The following is a 20,630-nucleotide window of genomic DNA, read 5'->3' as shown; positions in this document are numbered from 1 at the left end:
GACGGCGGTGGGTCCCATGTCGCCGCTGCGATGCGCTGACCTGCGGCGGAGATCTTGTCGGCTTCTCTGGCAAGGGCCCGGGGATCTGTGATCGTCGTGCTTGCCAGGGCGAGGCGTACCGGGTTAGGCAGCTGACGGAGGAACAGCTCCCGGAACAAGAATGCCGGAGAGTGCTCGCCGAGCAGTGAAAGCATGTAGTCCATTCGCTCGGAAGGGTGCGTGTCGCCGAGCTCGGGCAGGTCGAGCAGGCGCCGTGCGCGTTCCGCCGATGGGAGGGTGAAAGCGTCGAGGAGAAGCTTCTTAATCGCGCCGTATTTGTCAGCGGCTGGCGGGCTCTCGAGGAGGCTCAGGGCGCGGGCCGCGGTGGCCGAACCGAGCGCTGCTACCACATGGTGGAAGCGGGTGTCGTTGGCCGTGATGCTTCGCAGGGCGAACAGGGAATCCGCCTGTGCGAACCAAACCGCCGCGTGAGCCTCCCAGAAGGTAGGCAGTTTAAGGGCGACTGCCGTGTCCATGTCGGTCGGTCACCAATGAAGGAGCTGGGGCTCCCACGTCGATCGGAAGAATGGACGCGACAAAAAGCTGGAATTCATCCGAGTTGCTTTAATCAAACCAAACACTCAGGCACTCTGAAAAGCCCGTTTATCGGGCAGCAATATATATACATATTATCCCGGAGCGTTTGCCCAGAAAAGGCGAGAGGGGGCGTGGCCCAGCGTCCTGGCTGCGGCCTGGCAAGTTGAGGGCGAGCCTGCCCGGGCATGCCCGGGCGTCCCGACCGAGGCCTGGCAAGTTGAGCGCGGGCCTGCCCGGGCGTCCTGGACGAGCCCGGCATGGTGATCGCTCCGCGTCCTTGATAGGTGCAAGGCAATTGTGAAAACCCAGCGGTAGCAGCTACAGTGTACTATTAAAATATGAGTGCATCTATAAAGTACGCACTATTAGAACATACATCCAGAAAGTACAGAACGTGACATCATCTATAAAAAATATATATGATTGCAACGTAAATCTATGTATATACAGTGAATTCAGAAAGTATTCAGACCCCTTCACTTTTTTCACATTTTGTTATGTTTCATACCCTTTGCTATGACACTTGAAATTTAGCTCAGGTGCCTCCCATTTCTCTTGATCATCTTTGAGATGTTTCTACACCTTGATTGGAGTCCACCTATGGTAAATTCAATTGATTGGACATGATTTGGAAAGGCACACACCTGTCTATATAAGGTCTCACAGCTGACAATGCATATCAGAGCAAAAACCAAGCCATGAGGTCGAAGGAACTGCCTGCAGAGCTCAGAGACAGGATTGTGTCTGGCCACTGTCTGGCCACTCTGCCATAAAGCCCAGCTCGGTGGAATGTTGCAGTGATGGTTGTCCTTCTGGAAGTTTCTCCCATCTCCACACAGGATCTCTGGAGCTCAGCCTAAGTGACCATCGGGTTCTTCGTCACCTCTCTTACCAAGGCCCTTCTCCCCCGATTGCTCAGTTTGGCCGGGCGGCCAGCTCTAGGAAGAGTCCTGGTTGTTCCAAACTTCTTCCATTTAAGAATTATGGAGGCCACTGTGCTCTTGGGAACCTTCAATGTAGCAGAAATTTTTTTGTTGGCTTCCCCAGTTCTGCGCCTCGACACAATCCTGTCTGAGCTCTGCAGGCAGTTCCTTCGACCTCATGGCTTGGTTTTTGCTCTGATATGCATTGTCAGCTTGAGACCTTACAGGTATGGTATGTGCCTTTCCAGGTATGTGCCAGACAGGTATGTGCCAGACAGACAGGTTCCAGACAGGTATGTGCCTTTCCATATCATGTCCAATCAATTGAATTTACCATAGGTGGACTCCAATCAAGGTGTAGAAACATCTCAAAGATGATCAAGAGAAATGGGAGGCAGCTGAGCTAAATTTCAAGTGTCATAGCAAAGGGTATGAATACTTATGTCAATGTGGTATTTCAGTTTTTTCTTTTTAATAAATTTGCAAAACTTTCTAAAATCCTGTTTTCTCTTTGTCGTTATGGGGTATTGTGTAGATTGATGAGGGAAAAAATGAATTTAAACGATTTCAGCATAAGGCTGCAACATAACAAAATGTGAAAAAAGTGAAGGGGTCTGAATACTTTCTGAATGCACTGTATAACAGAGGGAAAGTATTGTTGCGGATATGAGGATTGCATTTTTTTTGATTGTGTGTATTGTATTGTGGTAAATTGTTGTGTAACATTGGTTGGATATGGCCCCTCCTGCCTCCAGAGTTGTGTAAAGGTAAAAAGGGCGTCCCGGTAGTTAATTCCATGAAACACCACATTGCAGGACACTATAAGACACTTGTTCAGTAGCTTATATCTTTATTATGTGTTTTAGAGTAAGGCCTTGTCTTCCAGTAACATGACACTCCATTGCACCAAGTAAAAGAAATAGATTCCCTTCATTCCCATTCCCAAAAACCTCCATTTCCCCCTTTTGTCATTGCCAAGCCTCGATTGCCAATTACATCCCCTCCAATTGCCGCCATTGACCACGAGGCAGGGTTGGGGAAGAAAGGCGGGTCCCCACCTCGTCATAGAGGGGAGGAGTGAGTCAGCCCCACTCAACCAACCACGAACAAGGGGTTGGACTTCAAGAGGGTGTGGAAAGGAACAGCAAGGAGGTTCGCGAAGGTTGAGGGGCGGGGCCTATATAACCCGCAGCGGGACGTTCGCTGAGGAGAGAAGTGAGAGGAAGGGAATACGAGCTGAGCTGCGTGGAGAGGTACACGACAAAGAAAGGGTCCAAGAGAGAGCTGGGTTGGGAGGTCCAAGAGAGAGAAAGAAGATACACCAGAGATACGGCAGATGAGTCCAGCCCCGTTTCAACCAGCCGCATGAAGCCCTGACGGGGCAGCGAGTGACCCTGCCGGCGTGCGCTGTAAAGCCGAAGACAAGGAGCTGCCGGCGTGCGCTGTAAAGCCGAATACAAGGAGCTGCCGGCTCCCCGCTTCCCGCCCGGAGTGGACCCGCTCGCTGTGCCCTGTGATCCCACCTGCTCATCCCTCCAAACGATTCCTACCCTTCCATCCATTTGCGTACGTGAGTTTGTTTTGTTCGTGCTGTCCTGGGTAGGTAATTAAGTCCGTATAAGCTAGTAATTTTCACTGTGTCACCTGCGTTTTCATGTCACCTGTAAATAATCGTGACTGCTCTTTTTGCTTATGTGTGTGTAAATAATAAACCCCGTTACTCTTCTGTACGTCTTCTTCTTCTTCCTCTTTGCATTTGTCGTCTTAGTCTTTTCCACATTGAATATCTGTGGCGCTATACGGCCAACGTTTGGGTGAATCGGGTTTAGTCGGGGAACAACTGTTCGGCCGCGGCGCCTCCGCTCAGCAAACAACATCCTTATCCGTGGACCGTAACAGTATGTTGTATATGTGTTGTCTGTTTCATCTACTCCTCCGAGAGGATTTGACCTGGGAAGCTGAAAGTTTCAGGAATTAATGAGGGTACCTTGAAGATGTGCTTGTACAAGTTTCGTTTGATTCCATAAGATTTTGAAAAAAATAAATTCGCCCATCTTGGCATTTTCTTCCTTTGGAGGATGGTGGATGGAATTGGAATTATCTGAGCCATATATAATACTAGTGGGGTATGCTTACACAATGTAAGCAATAACAAACCATGCTTCATACATGGGTACATAATAAATAGAAGCTTTATGATTTATAGGCAAGCATCACCTACCTGCGGCTAGATATCAATTTAGGATATTTATTTAGTTTTTACGAGCGCGTTTTTTAAACGTAAATTTTCATTTACGGACGGTTTTTATTTTTCTTTTACAGACATCATTGTCATGTTTATTTCACAATTTACAGTTAAAGAAATTACAATTTTCAAACACGAGATATTGATTGAGGGTTTTTTTGTTTTTTCTTTTTCATATGCATTTATGGTTTTTTTACGTACATTTTCATTTACGGACACTTTCTGACGGTTCTGTGATTTTTCCCGGTGTACCGGCTTCGATGTCTGTCGGCACGCCAAATTTCATCTTTCTATGACACCCGGAAGGTACCAAACATTAATATCAGTCAGTCAGTGAGTGGTTAGAAAGAGCTCTATATATTTAGATAACCACAATGTATTATATATTGTCGTGTCCGTAGCTAGTTAAGACCAGCCTTGGATGAATAGCCGAACTGCTTTAACTCCGAGGCGACCAGCCGAAGATGACGGTTATTTTTGGAGCGCATGGGAATGAAGGAATGCGAAGCAGTCAAACAAAATTGAAAATCATTCCAAACAGGAAACATAGTGTTTCTAAGGATGTCATAAAGAACACAAACAACAGGCACAAAGAAATAATGTAACATGTTAAATAAGGTGGTGTAAAAGACACAGCATCAATGGTGGTAAACTTCTGAATTTTTTTTTTTAAACCTTTAAAATCTTTATTTTATTTAAATTGAATTAAATAGTTTAACAATGTAGAACACAAATCACTTTTTTGACGCTTTCAAAACCCTTCTATTTAGCAGTACTTGGAAAAAATGTCACGGCATTTTTGTAAATGTTATGGTTCTGTTCACCCCTCTGTGCACATCCGTGGTGTGAGTTTGTACTCAAGTAAAGTAAATAAGTGATTTGAATTGCTCGGTATATAATCGCTAAAGGGACTGTCAGAGCTACATGTGTGTGATTCCCCGAGGTCAGTTGGAACTCTGAGATAATGCCAAGACCTCAGTCTCATGTTTGAGACCTCAGTCTCATGTTGTATTACTTTATTATACGACTAGATGTTTAAGATCACATACTGCCATCATGTGTCGGTTGCTCCGAGTGTCATTCCGACAATGATGTCTGCTGGCAAGCAGGCATATAGTTAGGTCCAAAACTTCAATTCCGTGACCATTTTCTGGCTAGTAAGGTTTGACGATTGATTTGACTATTATTGACATTTTATAACAAAAATAGCCTCTATGTCCCTCCCAAAAATCCCGGCATTTTTCGCCAGAGGCCCGAATCCAAGATGACCGCCGGCACTATCTTGAAAAATTAAGTTTTGAACCAGAACACCTAGAATCACGTACAAAGACACTTTTTTGGGTAATTTGACCACGAGGATTCCGAATCTGACATTAGTTTGACGTTATGACATTATTTTGACCCAGAAATCCAAGATGGCCACCATCCAGTAGAGCGAAAATGCAACTTTTAAATGGGAGAACATATGATCATGAATTAACACATTATTTTGGCTAAATCTATACTGGCCACGGAATTGAGGTCCTGATTAGTGAATTGCTATTTTCTTGTTTTTTATTTGTCTGTGTGTGTAATGTCATATACTTATTTCTGTCTTTCCAGGGAGTATACGAGCGAATGAGACGGCACTGAGAAGCGCAGTATTCAGAAGATAGCCGTCAAGAGAATGTCCACCGTTCCGTGTGTCCTCCAGTGTGGCGGGCTTTGCAATGAAGCCACTGATGTCGTTACCTCCGTTGAGAGTTGGGAAAATCTCAAGAAAAAAGCCCTGTTATGGAGCGGTCTTGACAAGTTCGGAGACGTTTATGCAACAGTCAATTGGGATAATGGTCCCGGCAGACAATGTGTCCATAAATCATGTAGGCTGACCTTATGGAATGCTAATAAACTGGAGCAGGCCAAGACAAGACAGAAAAAACGAGAAGTCAAGGAATGCCAATCTCAGTCTTCGTCCATGTCTGAGGCTTTCCCCCCGGCTGCTTCTCCACCTGCCAAGCGGCTGCGATCAAGTGTAGAAATGCTGATAAATGAAAAAACAAAATGTGTCTGGTGCTGTAAACCGGAGTCGGCAAAGCACCCAGAATCAAAGCTGTCCCTGATTTCGTATGATAATGCATGGGCAACGTTCAAGAGTCACACGGTGGTCCTCGAAGATCAAAGCATGCGAGACAGAATCAACTGTGTGATCGATTATGCAGCTGATGACCCATATGCGATTGAGATCAGATATCACAACAAATGCCTGTCCGCCACACGCAACCTGCACTCCCGACACATCTACCTGCACCAGGGCCAGCTGAAGAGAGTGAGGAAGATGAGAGCCAGGAGGGGAATGAGGAGCGAGATGATGATGTACAAAGGCGGGGAGATTCATCGGAATCTGATGATTCAGATTCTAGTGAAGCAGAATGCTCTGATTCGGACTAATCATATAATTAAAGGTCATATTGATTAATTACTTCATTTGAAAACTGTTCAAGTCACAGCTATTAAAAATAGCTTATTTTGAAGTGTAATGAGTTTACTTGTCATGCAATCATCAATTACTTTACTGCAAGATATCCTTATGGAGGTAGTTTCTTTAACATGTTTAAGTACAAAAGTTGCATTTTCGCTCTACTGGATGGTGGCCATCTTGGATTTCTGGGTCAAAATAATGTCATAACGTCAAACTAATGTCAGATTCGGAATCCTCGTGGTCAAATGACCCAAAAAAGTGTCTTTGTACGTGATTCTAGGTGTTCTGGTTCAAAACTTAATTTTTCAAGATAGTGCCGGCGGTCATCTTGGATTCGGGCCTCTGGCGAAAAATGCCGGGATTTTTGGGAGGGACATAGAGGCTATTTTTGTTATAAAATGTCAATAGAAGTCAAATCAATCGTCAAACCTTACTAGCCAGAAAATGGTCACGGAATTGAAGTTTTGGACCTAACTAATAGGTCCCCTCGACCTTAATGCTCAAATGCAGAACACTCTGTTACATATGTACCTGGAAAATGATCTCGTTTTTCCACATGGGCATTCTCTCGTCCGTTTTTCCTTACCAGAGGTCATAGATTTCAATTTTTTTTCAATGCACCTGTAGTATTCCTGGTTGCATCATATTCTAATTTGAAGCAGCTGGCGTACCAGACAAAATTGTGCACCAATACCCCAGCCAAATTTTATGCGAGTACCTTCAGAAAATTATGCATCAGACACAAACTAACTTTCTATTGATTTCTGCTGTGAATGTTAAGGTAGTCTACCCATCCTGTTCCTTGCCCAGGTAGCTGCCGTGGGCGCATCAGAGATGGGTCTTTATCAGATGAGAGAATGATTTAACTCTCATAATGTTGAGACTGAGAGAATACGAGCTTCGACAATGATTTGCGAGTTCACCAATGTGTTGATTTGAAACTGTGCACATCCTGACAGCGGGGAGCATGAGGGAAGCCGGCGGATGAAGGCAGAGCTTCTGGTGCAGATGGATGGTCTTGCTCACTCAGATGATCTCGTGTTTGTGCTCGCTGCCTCAAACATGCCATGGTAGGTGTAAATAAACAGGGAACACTTCCTTGTATTCTTCTGTTCTCCATTTACACGTAGTCTCTGAACAGCCAAATCCAGTCACATGGTTTCTCCTATCACATACCTGCCGATGACCCACATCTTTACCTTTGACATTAAGTTAAGGTGGTAGGGATTATCAATTGTTCAAAGAACAAAAAAATACAGCCATTCAAAAAATTATACTGAGTACAAGTCGAACCACTTCTACAAGCGAAAAATGACTTTGAATCATGCATAGTCTACATGACATACCGATCTAGGACACAGATGATGGCCGATTGGCCCGCTGACCTGGACGTACAGCACATGAGCAGCAAAGTATTCAAACAACCAATCGTGTTTCTCCATGTAATACCAGATCATATCAGTTGCAATTTTATGAAATACTTATTGCCCTAATCTTTGTTTGGTTTTATTTTATCATTGGAATAACTTTACGTTTCAACCCCCCCCCCCCCGCCTTCCCCATGCCTCCTCCCCCCAAGCCCTCTCCCTCCCACAGATCTCCCGATGTCCCTGTTCTCTGCTGTTGTACTTGTGTGCTTCCCTCTCTCTCCCCATCTTGTCTCCCGCTCCCTTTTTTATGTTTTGTTTGTCCGTTTGTTTGTTTTTGTGATTGATGTTGGCTCTTACACGAGTCTCTATCTTGTATACAAAAAAACCCCCCAAAAAAACCCCCAAACCTCATCCTGACGTTCATGGAAAAATTAATAACTGCTTCAGCGATTTGTAACTCCAACCAGTTTTGGTCAATGATGCAACCCACAAGTTACTCTTTTGCATGCTTTCAATAGACCACCTCTAGATGTACCTCGCGCAATGGGCACGCAAACCAATGAGATTGGTATATCTTTAACTGGAATCTATCTTGCCATACCCCGGGGTATTCTGTTAGCAAGCAGCCTGCTATCCCTTTCAAAGCAGCTCGTTCCGCATAAACCACGCTGCAATCCGCTTGGCAAGCGGAACAAGCGATGGAGAGGAGCTTCGTTATGTTAGCAAAAATGGCCACCCTCGTCGGATTCAAAACGATACTGCAACCAATTAAATGTTCAGATGCATACTGTTATGCATACTCATAATATTATTAAAACGTGCATTCCATAATTTAATTTTACTCAACTTTTCCTCCAAAATTTTCAAGATCTACAAACATGCAAAACCCTCCTCCCCAAAATACACAGTGATAGGGTATATAGATAAGCTTAGTAGGGAGCTCCTTCTTCTGACTCCCCATTTCTTTATTTCTCTCCCTCTTCCTAGCATCCTCTATAGCTGCTCCTAATACAATCAAATCGGTTGGGGAAGTTGTCACAAGAAGATCGAGTAAAACTGAAATGATGGCCTGGATAGCATTTCCTGAAGTGGGCCAATAGTCCAGGAGCCCAGAAGGTTTATTCAAGTGAAAAGCGCCGGAACGTTTGACCTCATGGACTGATGGGGTCATCCACCGACATCAGAAAAATGCATTGATGCCGGGTCTGACCCGTGGCTTTCCCCCCGAAATCACTCAATTAGTGACGCCATTACCGAAAAACCTATTTTGCTCAATATCTGGAGAACTATGCATGATAATATCACGAATAAGGTGTCTATACCTATGTTTACATGGTCAATAATTACACTGACACCTGCATTTTTGCTAGAAAATGTATAGTTTTCCAGCTAAATGTGTAGTTCAGACACTCAGTTAGCAACGCCATTGCGGAAAAACCCATTTTCATTAAAATCTGAAAAACAATGCATGATAATATCACAAAGAAGGTGTCGATACCCATGTTTTTATGGTGAAATGTTACAATGCCAACTCTAGTGCTTGAAAATGTGGAGTTCACCCTGAAAGTTGCCCACTGGAGTCGTACCATCTCTGTCTTTTGTTACAATGTGGCAAGTAATGCATTGCTCTCTGTCCCTTTTTGTTATTTACAGATCATGGCAAATGACACCCCCGTTTGTTTAATTTGCAAAGAAAGAGGAGAAAAGAAACGTGTCCTGAAGTGTTTCAATTCCAGCAACTGGGAAACAGCCAAAAATGCTGCTAGACGGTGAAAGGCACTTCAAAGTGACAAGTTTTCGAACACCTCGGGAGAGATCAGAACAGCTGAGGGCCCAGAAGGCAAATATTACCACTCAGTTTGCCTCAGTCGATTCTGTGCTGTTAAGAGAGGAGCACCTCCAAGCACAGAACCATCTGAACCACCTCAGAAGACCACTCGTTCAAGTTCCGATCATCCTTCTACCAGCACGAGAGGCGTCCTTGGACAGGAATGTATTTTTTGTGGACAGAAGAGGAAGAGGAGGTTGCAGAAAAATGAACCCCTCAGCCAATATTTGAACACAGACGGAGCAAGGCAATCCTTCTTGCTGCCAAGAAAAAGTGTGATACTAGGATCATTAGACTAGGGGAAGATCTTATTGCAAAGGAAGCCAAATACCATAACAGTTGTCGTCGTGACTATGTAAGACTGCATGTGACGGATGAAGAGCAAACATCGAATGGGAAGATGCACGTTGAAGCCTTCAAAAACTTGTCGATGTTCCTCGAAAATGAAGTCATCAAAAACAAAACTCCCATGTTGGCGTCAGTAATTTTCAATTTGTACAAAGAAGAGTTTCTTGCTCTTGGAGGAACACAGGATGACATTGATAGGTACACTACACAAAGTCTGATATCGAAGATAAAGGAACGATTCCCGGAAATCCTCGTTGACAAACGAGCAAACAAATCTGGAAACCTTGTATTCCACTCATCGCTGACGTCTGCTGAGGCATTTGCAATGCTGACTGATTCCAATGAAAAGATTGAAGAAATCAGGTGTGCTGCCATGGCATTGCAGACATAAATTCTTGCAATCCCCCAATCAAAGACCCCATCACCCACTCCTCTGCCATTAATGAAGCCAGATACAAGGCATTCATGCGAATGGGTGGTGGTGACGAAAAGGAGCCCCTTGCCAGAATAAAGAAGATAAACTGTGCCTCTCTTCCCCCGTGCGCCAAGACACTTGGTAATCATATGAAAAGGGCGCACTATGTGGCAAGAATCTGGAAGAGAGCTGATCAGACAGATCCAACTGGTGGGGCGAGTCCGACCGACTATGGATGGAAGTTGTCTCAAAACTGCTTTGAACCAGACTGGTATCCAGGAAGTTCAGTTCCAGAGTCCCTCACAGGCCCACATGAGGATGACGTGAATGGCGTGGAAGATAATTCAGTAGATGAGGAAGTCAGATAATGCTTGGAGTGAGGACAGCGATGAGAGTGACGAAAGTGATAGAGAAGACTTGTAATGCCAAGAGGACATCAAGTTAATTATGTGAACTGCACATTTGCAAGTTTTCCATATACTGTATATTGTTGTTCGGTTATGGCGTCGCTTAATGAGCGGGTGGGCTACACATTTACCTGGAAAAACTATACATTTTCTAGCAATAATGCGGGTGTCAGTGTAATGATTGACCATGTAAACATAGGTATACACACCTTATTCGTGATATTTTCATGCATAGTTCTCCAGATATTGAGCAAAATAGGTTTTTCGGTAATGGCGTCACTAATTGAGTGATTTCGGGGGGAAAGCCATGGGTCAGACCCGGCATCAATGCATTTTTCTGATGTCGGTGGATGACCCCATCAGCCCATGAGGTCAAACGTTCCGGCGCTTTTCACTTGAATAAACCTTCTGGGCTCCTGGACTACTACCACTATAGCATTGTTTCAATGGACACTGCCATGTTGTTAAGCGGTGACCAACACTCCGTTCCGTTCCGTCGGAGTTCTTGTTTCATTGCTTTCAATCACGCAAGCTACATGGCAAGCAATAGAAAGCTGCTTCCTAACGGAACACCTGTTCCACGCTTACAATACAGGACTTTCGAATTGACGTATAAATGCTAAATGAGGCCTTTTACACATGCGCTGTGTTTGTTTTCACTGACTCGGTTTGCCTCGCCAGGCACTTTTAACCTGCCGTTACAAGCTCAAAGTCTGATTAAAATCGCCTTTTTAACACAATTTTCACCATTTAGAACTAGATGAGAGAGTGGCAATTTCAAAATACTTTACCATCCATATTTGTTCTGTTCCTGAATGCAAATCAGACTCGCGAAATATAGGAAACACGAGAAATATCCGTGGATGACATTGGGAGGTGTTGAATCCGTACTATTTCTTATTAGTAAACATGAGCGCTGGCCACGGATATAAAATGTGTGCACCCACAAACGCTTCCTTTTAGCAATAAATGCAAAAATCTAGTATAATTTATCTTGTGGCACCGGAACCAAACAAACAATATATTTATAGCAGCCCTTATAGCTCCAATAGCTTCCACCTCTCCCACTTCCCCTCCACTAATTGGATTAATAGTAAATATCATTTTAAACTTGCTGTGTACATCCAAATACCCCAGATATGTCTCTCTCATTGGTGTTCAGAAACACCTGATCCAGATACACAGTCCATTCACTGGTAGTGATCCGTCAGGGATTTGTGTAGTGCGCGCCTGTCCACTCGAGCCCACATGGTCAGGAGATTGCAGGTGCTCATTCAGCGAACTGAGAAAGTTCTCCAAGTCTTTAGTTGTGCAGAGGCAGAGCCCTTTCCCTCGGGTATTTTTTTCCCATGTATTTTTGGCTTCTCTCAGAAGCTTGTTGACCCATTCCATGTAGCAATCCTTATCTTGATCACACAATATACTTTTATGGTGCCCCAGAGATCGCTATTTCCTGGGGTGTTTGCGCATGCGCAAAGAGCATTCTTGGACAGATTACGTCATTTTCAAAGTCCCGTTTTCCCATCATTTCCCTCTCAGCCTTCTCTCTCCAACCTCCTTATATCCCACTCAATTCCTCCTATGCATTGTTCCTCCCTCAAAACCGAACTTCCTGCATTCAACTTTCTCACACACCCTCTCTGGGTCAACCTTCTCTTCAGCAACTAATCGGGGATGCCTCTTCGGAATGGTTGTCCCCCCCCAATGCAAAACAAGGGCCAAGTATTCCCCATTCTTCCCTTGCTACTCAGATTCATCAGGGCAGCCAGCCACAGTCAGAGGGCCGATCATTCCCCATGGACCGGCCCACTCCCTCTCAACTTATACACGAACCCCTCACACACAACCATACCACACATCACACTCACAAATGTATCACATATCCACAACAAACTTGTTTTTTCCTCTTTGGAGTCCTCCTCTTTATCCTCCTTCCAGCCAGAGACATAGAAACTAACCTCGGGTCCACCACAATATACATTTACCCAACATGTACAACTCACATCAATAGCTCCATCACGAGCTAGGGGTTTCGTCCACTGCACTCGGTGCGGTGAATGGTTCCATCTGGCCTGCACCACTCCCTCAGTAAACAATCAGACTACACACATACATGGACCTGCGGCAGCAACTTTTAGCTGAATCCAAGCTCAGACCCAAATAACGACGCACCTACACAAGTCCCAAACTCATTACAACCACCCTCATCACTTCCACTCCATACACCACTACCATCTGCACACAACCAAACACCTCAACCCCAAAACGCACAAATAACCTCAATATCCTTCAACACAACACAGACGGCCTCATCAGCAAGGCCATACAACTTAAACACTTCACTCTTACAAACAACAACATACACAAAGCCATCACACAGGAAACCAAATTACTTGAGAAAAACAAAAACACAGACCATCCCCAACTATGTCATCTCATCAAATATTATGGAATCGTAAATAATAGGCAATTCCATCTATGACAAATTATTATAGATATACCAGCATGAAACAGAGTACATAATATCAATAAACAACTTAATATAATTTAATTGCTCATAAAGAATTTGTTAAACTCAGACATGGCGTCCTCTTATCACCTTTCCTCTGGTCTTGCTACCTCTGTTCTCACAACTCTTTGTGTCACCCAAGCCTCGCCAAATTGTACATGTACATGATGCAGTACCCAATCGATCGCTTCCCTCTCCACGTCCAAACATTGAGTTCATCTCCACTCCTTTACTGTACTCCTCTTTTATGGAATTACTTTCCAGAGTTTGTCCTTTCGTGCTCTTCCCTCCGTTCGGTCCAGACAGTGGCTCACCACAACATCGTTTTGTCCTGCATGCCCACTCATGACGTTTGTCTTATCCACATTTTTGTTAACCTTGCTTATCTAGGCCTACTCTTATCTTACTATAATTCATCAAATGTCCGTCCGTTGGGGCGGTGTATACGCTAACAGTTCGCTGTCTCCATCGATCTTGCCAAGGCCGTAACACCTATCGGCTCAAAATCCATTTAACTGTTGACTTGGTAGTTTTTACAATGAAGGAAACATTAACAATGTTGTTAAAAGTTTATTTTGTGATCAATTTGTGATTGGAGTTATGTTGTTTGGAATGAAAAAAGATATCTAGTTCAAGTGAATGACGACATGCCGTGATGGTTTCTACCTTCTAAACGTGAACTTCACGGATCGCGATATACAGATTCGCCACAGACCCACGATCAATGTTTCTATACATGAACGTACCCATTTGTTTGCGAACGGGTACGTTTTGCATGGAAGTCCTTCACGAACTTGCTGTCCATGTCTGACGTGCGACTGAGGGTGCTACATGAATGTGGAATTTATTGGTTTCATGCTTTAGCATTCGCCGTATCTGCATTGCCTGTTTGCTTCTGGCCTCCCACCCGTGCATAGCATGGGTATCTCACTAGTTGATATCATTTGCATGTGGGCCTATGCTTCCCTTGTCTGCCTGTTGCCTTCATTTAACCTCTATTTCAAGAAACCTTGCTTTTTTCAATCAACTGTAGTTATGTTCACATTGAAGCAGTGATTTATCCATTCATATGAATAATTTTTTGTCCAGTTTTCCGGGTTGTGTTTACTTTTATGAGAAGTTGCTGCGTTCTCCCTCCATTCGATGCAGGGAGTTGGATCACGCGATGCTTCGACGGCTTGAGAAACGTGTCCTTGTTGATCTACCAAACATGGAAGCACGCCAAGAAATGATTCGTCATCACTTGCCCACCAATAGCTCCATGGCAGGGATTCAGCTACAAACCAGCCTCGATTATGAGAAACTCGCTCAGGTTATGTCTGTATTATATAGATCCCTTGATCATTAATTCTCCATCTTGCTTGTTCTGTGGCATGTCTAATCCAACTCCTGAGCTCCTTTCACTGATTTCAAAAAATTCACCACTCTGGCTTTCACTCTGCTGTATCGGGGCACACACATTTTCTAAACTATAACGAATTGTGGAATTGCTTTCCAGAGTTTGTCCTTTCGTGCTCTTCCCTCCGTTCGGTCCAGACAGTGGCTCACCACAACATCGTTTTGTCCTCTATGCCCACTCATGACGTTTGTCTTATCCACATTTTTGTTAACCTTGCTTATCTAGGCCTGCTTGCTTTGTCTTTCAAGATGTGAAGCCATCCATGTTATCTAATACATATTACAACAATATTGGACAGCTCAACCTCAACCTGCTCAGGCTTCGATTTTTCGACTTCAGATCATGGGAGTTCCCAAAGGATGGGGGGGGGGGGGGTGGGATGGGTGGTTCCCTCAAACTTCAGATCCCTTCTCGTCCCTTATTTACCAACCGATTGCTCTGAAACCCGATAAAACCCTTATACTCGATGGTCTGCAGGATTGCTCAGCCGTAGATTTTTAGCTTTCATATCGGGGTACTCCCAAGGGATCAGGGAGGGAGGCTTCCATGGGGGCCCAAATCAGCAAAGGTCTCAAATACTGCCTCAAAAGATGACCGTCAGCCCACTCGGGGCTATTGTTTTTATAAAATGCTTTGAAAAAGAAAAACCCTCCGCGAAAAGGAGGGCATGAGAAATTCAAGTTTATGAATAATAGAAACACCCGCTCCCGTTGGGAGCAGCCTGGGGGAGATAGAGAGTGGGTGGGGTGGGGGGGGGGGGGAGTGTTGGGGATAGTGGGGCAGATGGGGCAATATATATATTTTGCGCCATGGCTAATAATCCCCACTTTCTGCAGCAGGGGTCAGTAAACCACTTGCACTGTGGCAAGTGCACAGGCGAGAATAGTAAGTTGTTTAGGTAAGGAGGTTATGCCCATGACCTGGACACTATGAACACATATGCAAAATTTGGTACAAATCGGTCCAGCCCTATTTTTTATATGATTTTGAGTGAGAGACAGACACAGACACACACACAGACACACACAGACAGACAGACAGACAGACAGACAGACAGACACACACACACACACACACACACACACACACACACACACACACACACACACACACACACACACACCTTATTTAATATAGTGTTATTAATTTGGGTGGAGTGATTAATATATATAGTCAGATAGATCTGTATAGGTAGGTATTCGACTGTCGCGATAGGGAATCTACCTGTAATAAGTTCTATGGTTAGCTGGATGTCGGTATAAGCTGTATTGGTGTCCCCACCACGAGGGTGCGGGGCATGCTAAGTAGTACAGGGATTATGGATAAGATTCCTTTGTTCGTCGTCCCCTCTGTCGCTAAACCTGTGTCCCTTATGGCAATACACACTCACATAGACACTAGATAGATCCCTTAGAGCACACATCCCTTAGGATCTCTCAGGACCGGAAAGACAAGCAGGCAGCAGCCGCGTACAATGCCACCATGGGCGACGAGCATCGGGGTAGGCAATAACCACGCCCAGGGAACGTGTGATTGGTTGGCGTGGAAGGCGTGAACCTTGAGCCAATCAGCGCGGAGGGCACCAATCCGGTCCTTAGAAGGAGGTTGTTCATTGGAGGGAGAAGGGCCGGTGGCGGCCAAAGGTTCGAGAGACCACAAAGAATCGAGGCTCTGATTGGTAACGCGCCAGAACTGACGTCACAGGGCGAGTGACAAAACGTCTCGTTCGCGGGCATTCTCTCTCTTCGCCCTTGGTATTCAGTCTTCGCTCTGGTCAGCTCGTGCTAGTCAGTCGTGCTGGTTCATTCGTTCTTCGTTCTTGGCTCCTCGTAGAGAGGACTGGTGGTCGTTGGCGTCGTCCCTGAATCTTTAGGTGCTCGGAGCTTGGAGCGGTGCTCGGTCCTTCGCGGAGCTTTTGGTGCGGGAGCGAGGCTCGGTGCTGTGAGCGAGCGGGACCTTGTGTGCGGTCGACAAAGAGCATGGAGTGGGGTGGGTCACTCGGGGCCTGGCGGAGCGCGTGGGCGAAGCGGACGGAGGGTTTCTTCGCGCCGGAGCTCGGAGCTGCGTTGGACGGCGGACACGACTACAGACAAAGATAAGATGCACCACATTGCACAAGTACACAACGGGACAGTTATTTTATTAATTCATTTTCCTTTGTCTCGTATCCGAAGTGTGAGTGGGGACGTCCCAATTTAGAATTAGATTTTATCATCGCATTTCCCAATCCCAATCTTTATTTTAAATAAACCCTTGTATTATTTTCCATTTCCTTTTAAGCCCGGATTCCCGTTTGAGTTCATTTCCTCCAGGTATGCGCTTCCGCCTCTTCCTCTTCATTCTTCCCCCCCCCCCCCCCCCCCCCCGTGCTTGGAGTCAAATCCGTATTTGGTCGGTGCCTCAAGTAAGCCCGTTTGGTCATCCGCGAGCCCTGGTGTTAACCGAAGGGATCGCGTGACAATAGTATGATTCACGGTGAATAATAGTGTTATTACCATGGAAAAGCTTATTGTTCACATAAACACAGGTAATGTGTTAGTGAGGCAACAACTAAAGTCCAAAGCAAATTTAAGACCTGGTTGAGGGAAATATAGGATCCAATCTGCTTACCCTAGTTTGCTATGATTGTACACCAAAAATGTACACTGAAAAATTTGAAGCGGTTATGTAACGCACATTGAAATAACACTATAGCATTGAAACACTACTCGAGCACCACACAACGCTGGTCCAATTGCACACCCACTCATCCCCGTGTTACATAACATATGGACGGCCACTGTGGTCAAACTGGACCAAAGCACAAACAGGACAACCCCAAGTGTCACATGAAATACTGACAGCAGAGTTTCTAATGATAACATCTCATTTTCTGCAGCACACAGAAGGTTACTCTGGTTCTGACATCCATATTGTCTGCAAGGAGGCAGCTATGCAGTCTGCACGCAAGATCTTCATCGCACTGGATAGATTGAAGCCAGGTAAATAGAGATGTTCATGTTATCATCATGATTCCTTTCTTTCTAAGCTCTTTATATCCTTACATTATAATTTAGGCATTCTCGACATTGGTCCAGCATTATTTCAATGAGGGTTTAGATGTCCAAAGAGCTATCAAAGATAAGGGGGTGAGCACTATGGCCAAGTAACAAGAAAAGTCTTTTGGGGAAGGAGGGGGTGGCGGCACAAACTTTGAGTGACCCAAAGAAGTGCAACACCAAGCTTTAAAAGAAACTTTTTTTCTTATAATCTCTCAGCTTCAAAACAGCTGTTCACCACCATCTCTTATCTTCCCCCATCCAAAACCTTGATCTCTCCTACCCCCGTGAATTCACCCCAGATCCACTTTTTTTTTTTTTTTTTTAAATACCGACTTCTTTCCTGGAAGTTCTAGCAGTGTCCATGTGTCTTATACCTCCCCCACCCCCCCCCCTCCCCATGCCTCCTGCCCCCAAGCCCTCTCCCTCCCACAGATCTTCCGTTGTCCCTGTTCTCTGCTGTTGTACTTGTGTGCTTCCCTCTCTCTCTCCCCCATCTTTTTTGTTTGTCCGATTGTTTTTTTTGTGATTGATGTTAGCTCTTACACGAGCCTCGATCTTGTATACAAAAAAGAAACAAAAAAACCAAAACAAAATGATAGTCTAAACCAAGTTCACATTTCCTATTAGTCGGTGAACAATCCAAAGCTTTGCAAATCTGCTTTAAAATTACACAAAGAGCCAATATAGAAGACAAAAAATGATTTAAAAACCCCAAAACAAATGAGTGGAATAAAGTCAGTGAGAGAAGAGATCGCGGAGGTTGGAGGGAAAGACTCGAGGGAAGAGCCCAAGGCAAAAGACATACATGGAGTCCAATCCATAGATCAACTCGAGGGATGAAGAATGGAGGTGAGCCTCCAACCTGGACATGAGGAGGAAAGCCAGGTATGGGTTTCTGTCATAAATGCATGTGAATTTGGGGAGGGGGAGAAGAGTGCGGGTGGAGGGAGGGAAACGAGAATGTGTGTAGAGAGGCCAGAAGTCAAACGATAGAAAGGTAGGAGGCCATCTATCTCCCATCTACTTCCCTACAAAACACCTCTTGTAGAAGTTCAATCACAAACATTTGGGCCTCACCATCAGCGATGGTCTTCCTCGGGCAAACCATACATCCAAATTGGCCTCCTAAGCCAGCCACTGACTGGGCATCCTCCATCATGCTCAATGTCTTTCCTTGCCACATTTGAACTTTTATCAGCTTACAAGGCCTTCATCCACAGCTCGATGAAGTGCTTGACCACTCTTTGGGCTGGCACCCCTGCCCTAGACCTTGCACTAATTGATGCCATGCAAATCAAGGCTTTAAAAATCATTGGAATCTTCTGCGATGAAGCCGAGTCTCCAGGACTGTTGGTGTCTCATCGTAGACAGATATTTTTCATGTTGACAGGCCTCTCTGTGTTGTTCCATCTCCTTTGCTGCTCTTGCACCATCTGTCCTTTCCTTGCTCCACTGCTCACCCCTTCCCCTTTCTCAGATTTCTGCAGGGCACACAGTCTGCCAGTCCCAAAACACAGATTCGCTGCTCACCTGCACTCATTTGTTCTTTTTTTTTTTCTCTCTCTCTGCTGTGAAACCAACTTTCCTTATTAGGTTCAGCCCCATTTTTCCCTCCGGAGGTTCAACATGGCTGTTCACCCCACCTCAAGTCATCCCCCATCCATGCTCATGATCTTCTCTACCCTCATTAACCCTCCCCAAGCCAATCCCTTCCTTTCAAGGTCATTGTGTTTTTCTCCTCTCTCCCAATGTCTTTTTTGTTTTTTGGTTCCATTTCTGTTTTCATCTTCAGTTTTCCCTTTCTCTTCTTGCTGTGCTTGAGCTTGTAAGCAGTTTGGAAAGGAGGGGTGGCGGCACTTGTACCCTTTGTCCACCTCCCACTTCCTTTGATCCTGCTGGTCCCTTTCCCTTGCTTCCTCCCTTTCCCCCATGTTGTTCTTCTGTTCTGTTCTGCTATGCATTCTAGCTCTTCCACATTTTGTACAGAAAAGGGTCGAGGCTCATAGACTGGTGAAATGACACAAGGTAACATGTTCACAAACAACCAAAGGATATGGGAGTGTGGGTGGTGATGGGGTGGACATACACCAGAAAGAAAGGAAGAAAGGAATAACATAAATGAGTATCAATGTCATGGAGGAACATAAGGGAAAGAATCCACATGTATAGAAGAGATTATTGATCTGCAAGGGTGAGCGCATGAGCTAGTGATGGGCAATGCATCTGAAAGACTGAAGCGAGAATGAGACAACAGACACAGACGATTCAATAATCAGGAGAATAAGGGAATGAATGAATACAGGTGGGCAAGCAGCCTGAACTGCAGAAATGAATATTTGTTATGCACATTTACTGCAAAGCATACCCCTATAAAAGACCATATAAAGACTACATTTAAAGGGTTTTTTGTTGACGTTTATGGTTTTACAAAACATTTAATGACCTCAACAAGTATTTAAACGTTTAAACCTCTCATCTCTAGTTTCTTGCTCCGCAGGGGAGAATCTCCACAATGTGACGTTGGATGCTCTCACTACAGAAGACCTTGTGAAGGTCATTGCCTACACCAAACCCTCGGCTAAATGCTTGGCAAAGCGCTACACGGCCTGGCAACAAGAATTTGAGTCGGCATGACTTGCTGCCTTTAAACAGACATTCGAGTCAACAAGTGCCTGATCACAGGGATCCAAAGTTACGAACATCATCAATTCACACGATGCCGAGGGTCATATTTATTGGTCTGTGGTAATTGCAGAGATATTCAGAGTTCCACCGAGATACATGATCTGACGTGTGCAACTCATTAAAAGTTTATAACTACCCTTTAAACAGAAATTGGTCAACAGGAAAACATGCTCATTGGTCGAAAATTGTGGCCACAAGGAAGAAAATAAAGGGACGATGTATAAGGAAATGAGAACGGTCCATCAATGTGTCATAAGAAACAGCAAAGTTACATGCTTGTTAAAATGCCACAATAGATCTAATAAACATGCCTTGTTCTCGTATAAATTCACGACCTCATGTCACTTCATTCTGCACATATTTTATTACCGGTACTCCTAAATCTCTTAGTTATCTTCCTCTTTTTCTCAAAGAAACAAGAGGTCA

At 44.7% G+C, this 20,630-nt stretch overlaps 1 protein-coding gene across 2 annotated transcripts in view; it reads left to right on the top strand.

Moving 5' to 3' along the window:
- KATNAL2 (katanin catalytic subunit A1 like 2) overlaps window positions 1–20,529 on the top strand; it is a 155,492-nt gene extending 134,963 nt beyond the window's left edge. The window contains exons 13-16 of one of the 2 annotated variants that reach the window (XM_078771973.1): window positions 7,162–7,272; window positions 14,229–14,391; window positions 17,357–17,459; window positions 20,017–20,529. In XM_078771973.1, the coding sequence (XP_078628099.1) occupies window positions 7,162–7,272; window positions 14,229–14,391; window positions 17,357–17,459; window positions 20,017–20,153 (514 nt within the window). In that variant the 3' untranslated portion in view covers window positions 20,154–20,529. The remainder of the gene's footprint in view (window positions 1–7,161; window positions 7,273–14,228; window positions 14,392–17,356; window positions 17,460–20,016) is intronic. The other variant, XM_078771974.1, reaches the window with a different exon arrangement.
- Window positions 20,530–20,630: the final 101 nt, after the last annotated feature.

This window comes from Myxine glutinosa, chromosome 2, assembly GCF_964187855.1.
Source record: "Myxine glutinosa chromosome 2, kmMyxGlut1.1, whole genome shotgun sequence".
Taxonomy (NCBI): Eukaryota; Metazoa; Chordata; class Myxini; order Myxiniformes; family Myxinidae; genus Myxine; species Myxine glutinosa.
This window is presented reverse-complemented; position numbering and strand designations above follow the sequence as displayed.